The sequence below is a fragment of the Amblyomma mixtum genome, chromosome 7 (assembly GCF_055824585.1).
Source record: "Amblyomma mixtum isolate Tamu chromosome 7, ASM5582458v1, whole genome shotgun sequence".
Taxonomy (NCBI): domain Eukaryota; kingdom Metazoa; phylum Arthropoda; class Arachnida; order Ixodida; family Ixodidae; genus Amblyomma; species Amblyomma mixtum.
Window position 1 is genome coordinate 61,251,354 of NC_143018.1, and position 16,576 is coordinate 61,267,929.

A 16,576-nucleotide genomic window follows, 5' to 3' on the forward strand; every position below is an offset into this window, starting at 1 on the left:
TTGTCTCCACAGACTCTGTTAATCATGCTGTTTTGCATTCCCCACCTAGTATACTGTGGCAGTGGTCCCACGGCATGGAATATGGCATATTTACTTGTGATCTTTGATGTCATAGATCTGGAACATCCGACATCTCAGGGGCTCTACGGTGTGATAGGGCTGTTGCTGCTACCTACTGTTTCACGACCATGTTGGCTGTTTGCCCCTTCTGCTGCAGGTCCAAGTGCAGGCGGTGAATGTGGTGGGTGAGGGCCCCATCTCGGACCCAGAGATTGTCTACTCAGCCGAGGGCATGCCCCAGGTTCAGCCATCGGGTGTCTACGCGGTGCCACACAACTCCACCTCCCTCAATGTCACCTGGACTCCACTGGACATCACTCGCGAGAAGATCCGGGGACGCCTCATCGGGCACAGGGTAGGCAATTTTGTGCTCTCTGGTGACACTTGGCAAGGGACGCCTTCCTTTGGCCGGAAAAGTCACTGTCCTAAAAGGTTGTGATGCAGGAAAGTCACTGCGGACTGAAAATGTGTGATGCAGGGACATATTTAAGGTTGGTCTATGGTGACAACAGGCTAACAGCACTGCATGCCAGTATTTGTTGGGGACACATTTTTCCTCACTGTGCTTGCTTTGAGTGCATGCTGTCCACAAACATTGCTTGTGCCAAAGACGGGCAGATGGATGCATTCGTGTGCACAGTTCTATGTGCACTAGTCTGTATGGACGTAGTCAGAAGTAATGGACCACATCAGCTCACACTGCTGTAATCACACTGCTCAATATCAGATCTGTTATTGTCCAAAGGCAGGATGCCAGTTATGTTCTGAAGGATGTAGAGTTTACCAAAGGCAGTATGCAAAGTCAGCCTGACAGTCTGGAGATACGCTACCTTCTCTGACTTCTAAGCAACTTGATGCTTGCAGGGGCACTTGGGACAAATGGAAGTTGGCTTGAACGGATAGGTTACTGCATGCTAACGACAAATTTGCTACTTGTACTTTTTAACGTTTGTTGGCTAGAAAAGGTCAAAAAGGGAAATACAGGCATTGTCATCACCTTCCATTTTTGCGAGCAAACTATGATGATGGCGAGACAGTTTCTGGCACACAGATCCCTGAGGTGGATCACGGGGTCCTTCACAGTCACGACTTCACAGGTTTCAACTGACTGGCGCAAAGGGAAAATGTTCTATTTTTAAATCCCAGTTTTCACATGATTAATCGCCCATTTTGCTGCTGAACAAACATAAGTACAGCCAGAAAAGTCCATAGGATCAGTTTTTACTGGAACACAACTTGGATGGAGTTGTCACTTCAAGAACGTGGGATGACAGGCCAGTTGTTGCCGTCGGCTGCATTTGCCAGATGCAACCTCGGAGTTTTCTTCTCCTCACTTGTGTTGTTCTCTTCCCTGCGTGCAGATCAAGTACTGGCGCAGCGACCTCAACCCGGAGCTGGACTCGCTGGTGCTCCTCAAGCGGGGCCACGAGAACTGGGGCCTCATTGTGGGGCTGCAGCCCAACACCGAGTACCGGGTGACCGTCATGGCATACAACGAGGCCGGCTCGGGACCCGAGAGCGAGTTCTTCATTGCCAAGACGTTCAAGGCGGCGCCCCTGCGGCCCCCGACGAGTGTCAAGGTGCACGGCCTCTCTGCGACGAGCGTGCGGGTCACCTGGCGAGGTGTGGTGCCTTCCATTGAGGAGGAGTCCATCCAGGTGAGGTCCACAGGGGGGTCTTTTTTGGTCGTTGTTGTCATTACTTTAGGACAGTTTTCTGGCTTTTGGGCATGGCTTTAACAACGAGGATGGTCAAGAGCAATCTTCAAGCTAGTCCTGTAGATATTCTCTCATAATCAGCAGTTCTTGTTCACTTACCGTATTTTCCGGTGTACAAGACGCACCCTTATACAAGACGCACCCGCCATATCAGGCTGTCATTGAAAAAATTGGTATATAAGACACACCCGTGTATAAGACGCACCCCAATTTACCCAGTTAGGCTAGTGAGGCTTAATTAAACATGCTTATGCAACCATCGGAAAATGCACCGCACGTGTGAGAAGTTCTTAAGCAACCCTAAGTGATCGAAAAAGGCAACACTCACGCCATACCAGCCCATGTTTTAGCACAAAAGAAAAAAAAGCGAAAGAACTCTATGTCCATAACAATTTATTTTTACATAAAACCTTCAAAGTCTTCATCTTCGGATGCGCTATCGAAAAGGCAACACGTCTGAAGCATTCTCTTTGCACTACGTACTTGCAAAGGGTGACTAAAAAAAACATCGGCTTCTCTTGGCTTGTCTTGACAATGGCGAGAAGCGCGACTGTCACCATCTTTTGGCATTTCACATTACCTTTGCTTGGGGCCTCCGAAACGGCCGCGTGTTTAAGATCCCGGAAGTGGTCAACCCCGCCGTTTCATGATAAAGTTCACCTGAAAAAGTTGCGCACGGCGGTCTCCGTATTGAAGTATTAACCATATTACAACTGCGTTATTGGTAGTAATATTTTTTCGGTGAAAAAAGCTTGAACATGAACCTGAGTAATTTCTGAACTCGCAAAAAAAAAAAAAACGTAAAATTCGCATATAAGACGCACCCTTGTATAGGACACACCAGCAAGATTTTTGAAAAAAAAAAAATGCGTCTTATACACCGGAAAATACGGTACTTCCCTCAGCTATAGATAACTCTCATATATCCATGACTGGACCAATGATGTAGCAATACATATTTCTTGGAGGAAGGGTTTACTATCCCAATGCATGTGGAGGAGGTGGGAGAGACGCAGTGAAGCGACGCATGTTCACTTATATTTGTGTACTTGTTAAGAACACGTCCTCCATTAAGACGACTGCTGACCGAAGTGTCTAATACATGAGATGTCCACAGTTTTTGAGTTGGTGAGCTATGAAGAAGCACAGATACCTTAAAGAGGGGATTTAACAGGTTAACACTATGTCATAGAAATTTACAAGGGTTGTTCACCTCGTTGCACCTCCTCTAGCTACACCCCTACCCCTAACCTGAGTATATCCAATGTCGAAGTCATAGCTTAGTCATTGACTTCAGGTGAGGTGTGCTGTCTCTAGACAACAAGAGTAATCCTTACATTTGTTTTCCTTCCTTCCTGCCCTCCAGGGCTACAAGGTGCGCTACTGGGAGGCGGATCAGGACCTCCCGTCAGCCAAGGAAGTCTACAAGCCGCTCGATGGCGAGGATTTGGAGGCCGTTGTCACGGGCCTGGTGCCAGGCAAGGTGTACAAGCTGCGAGTGCTCGCATGGAGCTTCGGCGGTGATGGCAAGATGTCCTCGCCTCCTTGGGAGTTCCGCGTTGGTGTGTAACTTTCTCACTGTATTCCTTTGTAACACTGTCCACTTTCGGCCCATGTATGTTAAACTGACATTCACATCACATGGCAACTTGCTGAATAGTTCAGCCAGCTCAGCTTTCATATTTATTTAACTTGGTTTGCAAATAATGCAACACTTTTCTTTATTATTTTTCTTGCCATGACCCCCTTAGTTCATAGTTATGATCATGCCATTTTTTTCTGTCTCCTGTTTGCTCTCAGATGGTACTCTTAGGTGTTGTTGCTGGATGTGTTTTATTGGGGGAGGGGGGTATGATTTGTTTTGCGGTGCTTTCTTGTCTTGATCACGGTGTCATTTGCATTTTGTGTTATATATTGTTCGCCTTGTGTTTGCATCCCAGGTAACCCAAGTTTTTTTTCTGAGTTTGCTTAACAGGTGCCTAAGAGCTGTGCTCTGAAAATAAAACTAATACCTTTATTGCACAGAACAGGGCTTTGTGAGTGTGCTGACAGAAAAGAAACCAGCACACCTTTGCCGTAATTATTTAATGTCTTACGGATAACTTTACAAGGGTGATAATTGTATACTCAATAACTATACGGGCTAGCTTAAAATAAAATGCAGTTCTGAGATCAGCATAGGGTCACGTAACGAGAATCGTTTTAATTGCCCCATCCCCACTTAACAGCACCATGGTTTGTCTTTCTCGTAAAGGTCTTGCCTGATCTTATATCGAAACTAAACTTCAGTGGTACATTACAACCGGTCACGTGGAAAAAAGGAAAGCACCTGAACTCTTGCAAAGAAATTTGGTCACTGATAAAAAATTGCATGGTGCTTACCATCGAATGTCTTGTGTTGCAGAAGTCCTTTATTTGAAAACAAAATCTTTTTTGAGCAGTCTCATGCTGTCATTTTGCAAGCTTTGCATTTCAGCTATGTCTTCCCTTGCTTCGTCATTGGCTGGGCTTCTATTTTGGATTATCACTATGTGCTAATGCATGTTAGACAATCGCAAAGATGATAGGAGTAAATTTGCCGGCATGAGCTACATTTTTTTTGCTTACCTTTCAACTCTTATTTGTGAACCGCCATGAGTTCAGGTTTTTGTGCTGAAAACAAGCAGGGATGATCACTTGGTGCCAGCTAATCGGTAGTCATGCAAAGAATCCACTGTCCCCTTTGTCCAGGATACTCTTTCCTCTTTTTCTTTTATTGCTTGTGACCACCATGATAGTGAAGCATTGGTCACGGTATGTCATCTTGGCTATTGCTGCAGCAGTCGATCTGTGCTCGAGTGGAAGTGCTAGCACTGAGCCCTGTGCTCTCTCCGCATGTGCGCAGGGGAAGGAACGGCGTCTGCCTACAGGGGCGGTGCTCCCACCACGGCAGGGAGCATGCTCTTACTCTGGCTGGCCTTCCTACTGGCCAGGTTGTAGCTGGGAGAAAGCAACAGAAATATGGTGAGTGGCTCTACTCACCCCGCATCAACGTTTCACCACTTCGTTCCATCACGAGTAACATTTCAAGTAATGCTGCTCTTTTCAAAGTCTACTCCAAATGTGAGTCGACCTCCTCCTGCATTCGTTAGTTGCTCCCGAAAAAACTAAGCTCTGCTCCCGGTATTAAGTAGACGCTCCCTGAAGAAGCATGTAATGGCTGCACACTTTTTTCAATTAGTCATTCTTTGTGATTTCAAGCTTCCTCACCTTCTCTTCATGGACCTTCTGCGCAGTTGCTAACTTTTTCTTGGTGGCATCGGCACCGTACTTCCTGTGGGATGTGGACAGTATGGCATGCACACAGGTTCATACATCTCGAAGCAGCAGAGACTTGATAACAATGTAATCACAGGGTTATCATTCAGAGGCTAATGGAGGTTAAAGGCTATAAAACAGCCCACCTTCCTTCTCGCGTGCTCTGTCAATCTGACTGATTAGACTGGTGACTGGCAAATTGAACTTCAAACAGGCCTGTAGTTTCGGGTTCTGGCACGACAAACGGGTCCTGTATTTACTATCCTGAAGTTTGTTCTGGTGCCACCTAGTATGTGGTGCGTCTGAGAAAGCTAGCACACGCTAAGGAGGTAAGCAGTTATGGTTATATGCAATTGGCGTGGTGGAACTGTGACACTTACCATATTCCACCACATATAAGTCAACTCCTAATATAAGGTGACCCCCCAACTCACAGCCCTCACTTACCCAAAAAGCTTGACTCTAAATATAAATACAAGTTTATGCATCATCCCCCTCCCCACCTCCATAGGATGGCATCGCAGCACGTGCATATCAAAGCAAAAAAAGGCATGATAGTGCAGTCGTTAGATAAAGACAAATGGCTATCCATCCTCTCTTCCGTATTTGCATGCAGCCAGCTGACTAGTGGCAAGCCAAACTGCGAATGGTGTGTATAGGAGCGTGCGGATATTCAGTAATTACGAATATTTGTTCAAATAGTAAAGTACTGAATATTCTATTCGATCCAAATGTTTGGTATTCAAAATCTCTAAGTATTCATCTCGAGCGAATAACGTTTCTGGAATGCTCTCCCCCCACGGTTTCGGCTCAGCGTACCTCCTCTGAGATGGGACCACGGCCTGCGCACAACCAAAGCTCCGACTCCACAGACACCTGCCAGGCATACATGTCTCTTGCCTGATTGCCCGCGTATATGCTGCAGCCAGTCTGCACAAGCGCAATGCCCAGATCTGCACATGCCAGGTGTCTACAGTCGCGTTATCCACAATGTGCATACGCCGGAGCCGGCATGCATCAATTGGAGAACGCTCGGCTTCCTTGACTGCAACGGGATGAGTCTGAGCTGACTGCAGCTGCCGCAACCGTTCTTCTCCTCCGCGTGAAGTTCGCTAGTCAAGCACAGTAGCGTGAACTTGAAGGGGAGCTAGCACGAGACAGAGGAGATGGGTGCCCCTTTCTGACACGGGGTGGCGCTAGCTGCGTGGTGTGTACACCTAGTAGGTGTACATGGAGGGATGCCTAGTGACTGTCTGAAGTGCCCTGTCGTAGCACCTATTCCTTTGCATTGCTGATGTCAAGGCTGATCGGTTTCAGATGTGCGGGTGAAGAGACTGGGTACCTGCAGTGAGTACACAAGCCGTCCACTTGAGCCTGCGACAGCTGTCAGAGGGACCACAGCAGACCATACTCCTGTGCTTCCAAGGCCCTGGGGCAAAGTGCCCTGCCTCCAGGTCCTCGTAATCTGATGCTCTGCTGCTACGAGTGAGCGGCGCAGTGGGTAGGGAGGTGCAGCACTGTGTGGCCACTGGCCATGGACTTCAGAACCTCCCGTGCTGACCCCAGAGCATTCTGGAGTTTCCTTGATGGCCCAAATGAATGGCGCTGTGTGCCATTATTAACGCAGTAAGTGTTGTGTAAGCAACCCTGGCAGATGCATCTTGGTGGCCCTGGGGTCCCACAATTCCTTTTCTGATGAAATTTGGCCTCGTTTTTTTTTTTTTTTTCCAATTTTGCCAGGCCTGAGCCTTCTTTGTTTTACTTGGCAGAAATAGTCCAGATCATTGTATAGCATGGGGGCTGACTGTTCTTTTCAACATTTCACAGCACTTGTAAAAAGAAATTGGGGTCCTGCGACAGAAATGCACTTTGCCGATGCTCAAGTCCATACGTGGCAGCACTGGCTGTGGGCGGGATCGGCAACATCTGGCTGAAACATTAAGGTGCAGCACTAAATTGCATTCAGGAACGGTTGCTAGAATGGTCTTACCTTTTTATTTTGTGTGTGGTTTAACGTTTGGTGAATCTCATCTAAGGTTCTGACATAAGCTGCTCGGTGCAGAACCCTCGCACACTGCCATTTCCCACCTACAAAATAACGTACCCTGTGGTTGCTTTCTGAGGCTTATGAATAGGAAAAGACCGTTCCTGTGGTGCTGCTCTGGTGACTGCACAACCAGCAGCAGCTGCGGGGGCATTATGCCTACGTTGACTCACTGATGAGGGGTCTTTTAGACTGCATAGAAGTGTGTATTTTGTTTGCAAACTGAATTGGACCCTGAATGAACAAGCCTTCACACAGCTATACACTGATGAAACACTCTTGGAGTAGATCTGTGGCCTCAGCTCTGAGAAATCTCAGGCCAGCTATATTTTATGGATTTCACTTCATTTTAATTGCTCTTTCATTATGTCCTTGAGTCTAACTGCCAGTAACAGTGAACTACAAATTGCAGGCAGGAAAGCAGCACTTTATGAATCTCACAACAGCATATGGCAGCTTGAGCTGTTTCTGTCCATTTTTTTTTCTCGAAGCATTTTCATATGTTTTACTGTATGCAGCTAAGTATACAATAAGCAGCTTATTGGGCTGCTTAGAGAATTTTTGTTTTTGCTGACATTATTGAATCTCACACCTTGTATAGCACGTTCTTGCATGTCGTAAACTTGTTAAGTTATTTGTTTAGCAAGGAACTCGGGGGAGGTGAAAAACATATGATAAGCAAGAAAATGTACAATCCAGACCGTTTAGCAAATAATTGCTAGCTTGCTTAACGACAACAGAGCCTTAGCAAGGTAAGCCAGTAACCCACACAATTATGTCCGGCAGTGTGCCATCCTGTGCGTGGGAAAAGAAAAAATGGCTATTAATGTTGTTGTTCTGGTACGTATTATTTTTGTGTGTGTAGACACCCTTTTTGGCCTGGTGGTCAATCCCCTGTAGCAGAAAATGTTGTGATAATTTTTGGATCTGAGGTTTCTGACCTGGCCCTGCGTATTGTGTCAGGTTCATGAACTGGCTCTTAGAATGTTGTGGTTTTAGTCTCCTTTTAGTATTGCGAATAATCTAATGCTCTTTTACATGACATAGTATTAGCGCTCTGCAGTTTTACATTGCTGTGTTTTATCTTGTGTGGAAGCGTTCTTTACGTCGTTTTTCTTTTCTTGCAAGCTATCCATGCTTGAGGTTTTGCTGATTCCCAGTTTATTGGGACCGAAACGAATGATCTGTGCGTTCTGTTGACTGTTGTCACCCTTAATCACTGTGTGGGCTTTAAAAATGACCCTCTTAGAGAGGAGTGACCTGGGAATTCTATGTGCAGCACATCTGCATTAGTACGCTCTGCTAGAAGTGCTCTTGCTTGAAGAGGGACAGTTTTTGCAAAGCTGTTGTTTTCCGATGTTCTGTCTTGGCTTCATCGGATTGCCAGTTGAGTGGTGTCTGGCAGTTGACATGCATGTCTCTCTTTTTTTACTTTGTAGACAATGGCTGCATAGCTGATTCTGGGAAGCCAGTTTCAAAGCTCAATGGGAGACAGGGCTTTTCCCAAGGGTCTGCTTACTTTCCGCTTAACTTTGTGAGTTAGTTGATAAAAGTACTGCATCAAATGCAAAAGTACTAGCTTTCTTTTAAAGGGTCCTGAAAAGCTTTTTGCACCCTTTCTGGTGTTCTATTTTTTTCTTTTCATTACTTGCACCATCTGTTCTGCTAGGGTAGTGTTTGCTGTTTAAAGTGAAAATGTTTAGTGGTGTCCTTTCGCAAGAGCAATTCCGGACTGCATTTCTTCTGGTAAAAAGAAAAGGAGGCACAAAGCACAGTGTGGTTACGGATGATTGGCCAAGCGTTAGGAATGACCCCTGTCCTGTTGTAAAACTGCCCCGTACACCCCCTTGCGTGTTAGCAATTTTGAAATACGAGCCTAGAGAGCCTAGAATATAACTATGGCTTGGCGAAAGGCATTTCATGACCCCTTTAATCTGCATGGTTTATTGTGGCATGGTGAACTATGAAGTGCTCCTGGCAAAGGACGGCCCCTTCCATGTTGTGGTTGCCCCGGTGCTGTCTCAAAAGGTTTCAGGGAGTGGAGTTTTAGCACGGCTGATATCTGAGGGATCACTCTGTGGTGTTATAGCAAGATAGTGTACATCTTACTTGGGTACCAGCTGAGGATCTGCGTAGTCGTGCGACAGACGAAGAGTTCTCGTAGCTCCCAATACCTTTACATTCTACCCGCAGTAAAAGAAACTTGGCCGTGTGTGTCGCGTCCGTATGAAAGATGTGGTGGGATCTGAGCTACCTGCCAATGCACTGCCACGACGCAACTTTTGATTAATCATGTTACATCTACCTTTTAGCTGTGCAAGAGAGTGTGAATGTGTCCAGACAATCCTTCCTTTTCTGTAGTGTGATATGCCTGTCCTGTGAAACTTGCCGGTGTATTTTGCGCATTGTTTCGTCTCTGTTGTTTACCGTTTCTTTGCTCGATGAAGGGTCACTTGTCTGTCATCAGTTGTGTTGATTTGTTCCGTGGTGGGCTGAGAAATTATCGAAGTGTTGTTGACGATTTGTTGAGTTTGGCACAGAAGGGCAGATTTGTCTGTTGTCGTTGAAGGAACGCCGAGGACAACTGCATCTAATTGTTCTCCGTAAAAATGAATTGAATTTAAAAATTCCTGCGTCACTCGATTCAAACTCGTGACGGCCTTACCGAAAAGGGCGAGCTGCCACTGTTTTGAACTGAATGACGATGTAGCATAGCCTCCGAGATCTGTGCCCGAAATTTGGTGTCAATGTACGCAGTTTACTTGCGAAACTGACCGGTGGGGGCGACACCTGTGTCTCGATTTTTGGTATTTTCTGGCTTATAAGAGCTCTGTTTTTGGTGAGAACGGTCTTTTCGTCATTAGAGTGCCGTAATCTATTGATACAGGCGAACTTTGGTTTGACTTCAGCGTCCCTTCAAGAAATCTGTGTTTTGGTCAAGCACAGCGAACTGCTGCATCATTCCTAAAGAGAGGCTTCAGGTTGGTTTAAAGCATATCTTCACTTTGTGTACCAGTCTTTCTTTTTGTCACACTAAAAATTATTGCGCTCAAATGATAAAAATGTGCCGCTTGCAGAGGAAAACCGTGGTTACAATTCAAGAGCTGCAAGTACACTTGCCCTTCGTGCACCATGAACTTGTGTGTATTGAAAATGCAGGTGCAGAAGTTTTTCAAGTTTGAATTTGAAGTTGTGGTTATTTGTAGCATTTCAGACTGAACACTGTTTCGCATGAATTTAAAGAATGGACAAGCACCCACCTTCAAAAACGGCATGACAAAAAAGTTGCTGGTATTTCATGTTTCTGTTGGATCAGTGTTCAGGCAATGTTAAAAATTTGACACCGGCCAAGATAGTTTCAGTGAAACTTTTTAGTGGGTTTGATGAGATTCACTGGTCACTGACCATGGTCAAACAAAAACAAAAATGACGTTTCGGGAGCGCTACAGCTCCCTTGTGAACAAGATTGTGAACAAGGGAGCCGCAGCGCTTCCGAAACGTCATTTTTTTTTTTTTTTTTTACCATGGTCAGTGACCAGTGAATCTCATCAAGCCATGATTCCTGACCAGACGGTATGCCGTCGAACCCTTGACTATATCACTTTTTAGTGGGTTGCCTAGCATCGACTTACTAAATTTTAACTTTTTTGTTAACTTGTTCTGTTCCTCCTGATCCCTCGCAAAGTGTTGACCTCACATATTCATTTTACCAATAGGTGTGTTAGTTGGCGGATCTGTGCGTGTAGGCTTTTACACCGGTGGTGGTCTCTGTCCCAAGATGCACAATTACATTCCAAGGTATCACAGTTCTAGCTATTCTTTTACACAGTATGTTCACTGCCCTTTTTTTTTTCCACACCTATATTCTTGATGACGGGCCCCTGCAGGCATTTTAGCAACCAAAAGTAGAAATGCATTCCAAATGTTTTCGTTTCGTTAATCCAGGGATTTTTTTCAGCTCTTATACACATTTTTTTTTGCATATCATGGCACTACATTCATTGTCTGTAAACATGAGACCTCAGTTAGTGCTGTGATCATATTTCCATCATTTTCTAAATTTGCGGTGTTCCTGCAAAGGGTCAAGATTATACAATCATGCATTCCGAGGGGAGGACAGTAAGGCCTTTCGAGCTCCACATCATGAAGGGACAAGTTCACTTTTAGAAATTGTTTCGAGCATTTGTTGCGCATTTATTTTCTGTCTCCATGGCAATTGGACACCATCTTCATTTGGTTTTTATAGCCGGTTGCTTCATAACATCATCCAGTGCCTTGATGCAGCACTATTACCATGCCCCCCCCCCCCCCCCCCCCCCCCAGCTGTCGTAGGCTGGTTTATTGAACCCGCAGCTGATCATCTCATTATAACAGTAGCTTCTTCATGACACTTCAAACCTGCTGCAGCCCACTTAGGCATGTTACCAATGTATTCTTCTCCTGTGTGAGCTGCACCACGGGCTGAATTCAAGAGAGTGAAATGCTTCATTCATCACGGTGAGGCATAAGAATGTCCCGTATGTGTGCAAGTTGGCCTTGAGGGAACAGGCATAGAAGTAAAAGGCAGTGTTGTGCCATTGTTCCCACAGAGACCTTCACTTTTCATAGGTACTCTCTCACTATCTTGCACGCATTTTCTAAACTTGATTCCATTAAATGAGCAGTGATCAATCTTGTTGGAATTCAGTAGACCACTACAGTGATGAAATTAGTATAATTAATGAGCAAGACATGCTGAGATGTCACCACAGTTAGAACTTTCCTCTTTAAATTAGCTGTGCGCCTTTTAAGAAACATCCTTACGCTTATCTGAGAAAGCATTAAATCAGCATTACTTGGCCTTGTTCAAGCACATAGAACAGTAAACCATTTGAAAAAGTGACATAATGACACAAGGCATTCCGATTTGTTTTGAGCAACTTCTCGTACTGCCAGAGAGTGATCACCACAATCAGTAGTGCTTGTTGCACTACTCAGTGTAATAACGAGTCAGTCTTGCTGTGAATTGCATCAATTTGCCCTACATGGGTCAGAGACATAGTAACAGTTGGTTAGGTGTGCATACTTCAGAAAATGAATTTACCGTTCATTGCACTGTTTTATCTTTGCCTGCCTTAGTGTAAGAGCTAAGACTGTAATTAAAAAAATTAGTGCACCCCGGAATTCGGTTTCTGAATGCTACGGCAAGAATTGTATAGCCTTCTTTCAGCGCGAAGCATTGCGAAGGCATATTCTGGTGTGCACAAATTAAAAAATGCTACTGTGTTTACGTCCAATTCATGGGATATGGTACAATGTGCAACAAGACAGGATCGAAAGCTGAGCTAAGGTGTGCATTATCACTCGTATGTACAGTATCACTCTTTTCTGTATCGCATCCACCACAAGGCCAAGAACTAGAAATCGATCCATGAGGATGCAAGTGCCACAGGTGGTACTCACATTTTTCAAATGGTCCACTTGTCTACACTCGGAGACAGCTTCTCTTGGCAATGAAGGAAGGCTACAGGGGCAGAGCATCCGTAACTGTGTCAATCTGCCAAATAATTCGGCTGCACAATAGTGCGCCTGGCTGCCTGGTGCATTCTCTTCACTCATTCTATGGTATAGGTGGCGCCATCTATGGAAGCTTCTTGTAACAAAACATGCCAATCAAATTTGTTGTAAGCAAGAAAGCAGTTTTTTTTTTTCCCCCGGCTCTAGTTGGCAGTTTTTATATAAATATAGCTTAAATAATGAATATTGACAGGATGATACAGTTTAAGAGAAAACTAATAACTGTACGTGCATATTATATTCTGCTGTGTAGGAAGAGAGGTTGTGTTTTGGCTCTCTAGCTTCTGCTCCATTGCCATAAAAAGTTGTTAGAGTGTAGAAAAAACTGGATGAAAGTAAGGGAGCTATCTCACCTGTATATTTTAGCATGTTGACCACAAGATCTGGTGGCTAGCTTGGTGAGCAACTTTCACACCCTCATAGTGACCAACCCTAGTGCATTGAAGCATCTGCATGACAGTGCATCGTGCAACATTGCTACAATTGTGTAAATGCAAGCAACATGTTGGCTGTGTAACCGGTGTATACTGTGTGCATGTAAGATCTTGTTCTTGTGATGAAATCAGTGCTTTCCGAAAAGTAGGTAGTGTAGGAATGAAAGTGGAACTTGCTGTGCTTTTTTTTTGTTTTGCATTGTCCTTTTTTTTTTCATGATATAGTACAGGGAAAGATGGAGTGTTTCTTGGGAAGCGTGTTGAGATAACATTCCAGAGACCATGTGTGGTTTGTCCATTTGCGAAAACAGGTTTCACATGTATATATGGCACTATACCACAGTGTGGAGGAATGCCTGTTAAATAAAAATCCACATATTTTTGGCATCTGCTTTTTGGGCCTTTACTACCAGTGCACTCTTTTTATGAACTGTGCACTGATAACATCACTTTGTGAGCAAGTGTTTTTTTTTTTTTTTACGATGAACGAGAGTTGAAAAAGATGTTTCTCCAATTACTCCACCTCAGCTGACTGCTAGAAACAAGTTCCTGCAGCCCACTCAAAGTACCTCACTCCAGAAGTCTGTGCTAAACAGGGCCACTAAAACACAGTTTTATTATGGGACACTTGCAAAGAACTCGCATCTGAACTGCCTCACTAGCTCAGCTGCTATTTGTGAGTTATGCAGAAAGTTTCAGAGTGACAGTTCCAACAAACGCATAGACACACATCTTTCAGATTCCCAAATGCACTCATTTCCAAATTCCTCACTTTGGCATGTGCCGGTGGTCACGAAAATCGCATGACATTCCCCAAGTGTTTTCAACAGAAAGAGAATTACATTCATTTAATGTGCAAATCAAGTTACACATGTGTACCACCCTTGTCCAACACAACACCATCAGCGACTAGCCTTGAGCTGGTTTCACAACACTGACATGGGAGCCTGTTCCTTTCAAGCAAAAAGCAACTCTGCTTGGTATTCTGCCACCCTGTTTACACCCTGTTTACTTCTCAACACATGTTCTCCCACCGGCTAAGCACGTTTGGCCAACTGCTCTACTTGGTAGGTAAATTATTAAGAATTCTGAGAAGAGCATGAACAGTGATCCTGCCCGACAGAACTGCTACACAACTGGTGACACAAAATGCGCCGCTTCAAATCTTGAGGCAAAATTTGGGATATGACTTGCATCTTGAAGGAATTGAAGTATTTGACAGCCTATGGCTTGTACATATACAGTGAAAGGTTGGAACACAATATTTCGCCATCTTCCTCCGGCTGAAACGCAACCACCAGTATCAGAACACAATTCACAACATGCTTGCCAGCAGGCCACTTTGACCCCTGTGGAAGGTTGTCTGCATCACAGCTACTAGGCTCATGGCCGGCATGCCCATCATCAGTCATGCCTAAAAGGTTCATGCAAGCTGCCAGAAACTTGTTAGGTGCAGATCACTGTCCTAGGACCACTAGGCGAAAATGTGCCTAACATCCTTCACAACCGCCGTACTTCACCCATTCTTCACAGGCACTCTTTCTTCACGATGCACTTCAACCACGTAAAATTACTTGACGGCTCATCCAGAGTTGTGTTTTACTAGGCCCACTGCTCTTGTTGGGCTCCTTGGCAAGCTTTTCATCCAAAGCATGGATCCTTGAATGCCGCCCAACAAAGTCGCTCAAACGTCTCTCGTAGCCAACTTGATGGCCAGAGCATCCCTCTTGACTCTCGCTTTGCTCAGCATTTCATCCGAGACTTTGGGAATGTGGCATGATGCTGGGTGAGTGGCCGTGATCCCTTCAGCCCAGCGGGGATCAAAGCGGTCCCCTTTGGCCTCGCAGATATTGTGCAGCACGCAACAAGCCAACACCAAGTCTCCCACACTGCTCAGGTCTCCCTCGTACTTGGCGGCCAGGCACTTCCAGCGAGCCTTCATCTTGAGCACCGTCTGTGTCGCGTAGCCGATGGCACCGTTGAGGGCGCTGTTGTACGTCCTCTGCGGCTTGGTGGCCGCGAAGTCGTACGGCTTCAGCACTTCGGGCCTAAGCGGAAATGACGAGTCCGCCACCAAGTAGGCGAAGTGGCCAGGGTCCCTGGAATCCGTTGCGCTGGACGAGGCTGCGTCTTGCTCGAACGCTGCCGTAAGTTCGGGAACGAAAGCCCAATCTTCAAGCCTCCCCGGGCGGGAAGGAGTCTGGCCCGCTCGCGCCGCCGTGATCTGACCGTCACGGCCCACCACGACTTGGAGCAAGCAGGCGTATAAGTCGTCCTGGCCCGGCACGGCATACTCGGCCTTGACGTAGTTCGGAGGGCTGACCGGAATGTACGTCGAGCAGATGACGCCGTGGCAGCCGGGCAGGCCGTAGACTTCTTCGAAGAAGCTCGGAGTGTTTTCACACGGCTTGATAACCCGCGGCATGACGTGGAGGATCAGTGCCTGGATGGCCTCCTTGAGGATCAGGCAGGCCGAGGACCGCCCGACGCCGAACAGCTGGCTGAGGACCTTGTAGTGGCAGTTGTTGGACAGCCGCCACAGGAAGACGGCGACTTTCTTCTCGACGGGGGTCGCAGGTCTCCAGGCAGTGTCGTGCGTGGCGATGTGGTCTCGCAGTACGTCGCACGCGTGCTCGAATGTGGCGCGGCTCAGGTGGAAGTTGTGGAGCCAGTCCTGAGCGTCGAAGTCGGCAGACATGACGTGCTGCCAGAAGTTGTCGCTGCGCAAACGGGTCCAGATGCGACGTCGGCGGCCAACGCCACCGGCGACTCCGCCGCCACGGCCCGCTCCGCCGCTCCTCCGCGGCGACTTGGGCTCGGGAGTCGGGGACCTCCGAGATGCTAACAGAGCGACGAGGCGACGGTTGCGCTGTTGCAGCGCCCGAATCCGACGCTCCTGGCGCTTACGCCGAAGTCGCAATAGCATCAGTCCGGCGGCCACGACCCCAAAAGTGGCCATGTAGAGGCTACGTTCCCGGGTGTCCATTGTTCCCTTTGGTAATACGCTGCAACGCTTAAACCTGGAACTGGTAAAACTTATTCGGGATCTACCTTATGCGGCAGCACCCGTCGATGGCGCGCACTTAGTGGGCATGTGGCTCACTACAGGTCCATCCAACAGCGAGTCTTGATCCTCCACGACTGCTGGGCGGTACATTTCCTTTCAGTATCCCGCTCGAATTGTCGCTTCCAATTGCGACTTTCAAAGCATCACATGCCGCACACGGTCCTGCGGCGCAGCTGGCATCTACGCACGTAGCTTTGACAGAAGCTACAGATGCCGCAACCTCAAGGCGGTCCGTGCGTATGGGCTCCGGCTCGCTCAGCTTCGGTGGACTAGCGTCAGAAACTTTAGTTGCCCTGCTAGGCCGATCGACAAATGACACATGGCTATGTTTGCAAACATGGTCGCATTCGAAAACATGGCGCTAGCGCAGCTTCCGATCACTGAACTGGCAACATGAGAG

The 16,576-nt window shown here is 46.6% G+C and overlaps 1 protein-coding gene across 1 annotated transcript in view; it reads left to right on the forward strand.

Moving 5' to 3' along the window:
* Cont (Contactin) overlaps positions 1 to 10,505 on the forward strand; it is a 43,568-nt gene extending 33,063 nt beyond the window's left edge. Inside the window, exons 21-25 of the mRNA XM_089552786.1 lie at positions 218 to 415; positions 1,422 to 1,718; positions 3,145 to 3,340; positions 4,663 to 4,781; positions 6,393 to 10,505. Coding sequence (XP_089408912.1) covers positions 218 to 415; positions 1,422 to 1,718; positions 3,145 to 3,340; positions 4,663 to 4,757 — 786 coding nt within the window. The 3' untranslated portion in view covers positions 4,758 to 4,781; positions 6,393 to 10,505. The remainder of the gene's footprint in view (positions 1 to 217; positions 416 to 1,421; positions 1,719 to 3,144; positions 3,341 to 4,662; positions 4,782 to 6,392) is intronic.
* The last annotated feature ends 6,071 nt before the right edge of the window (positions 10,506 to 16,576 follow it).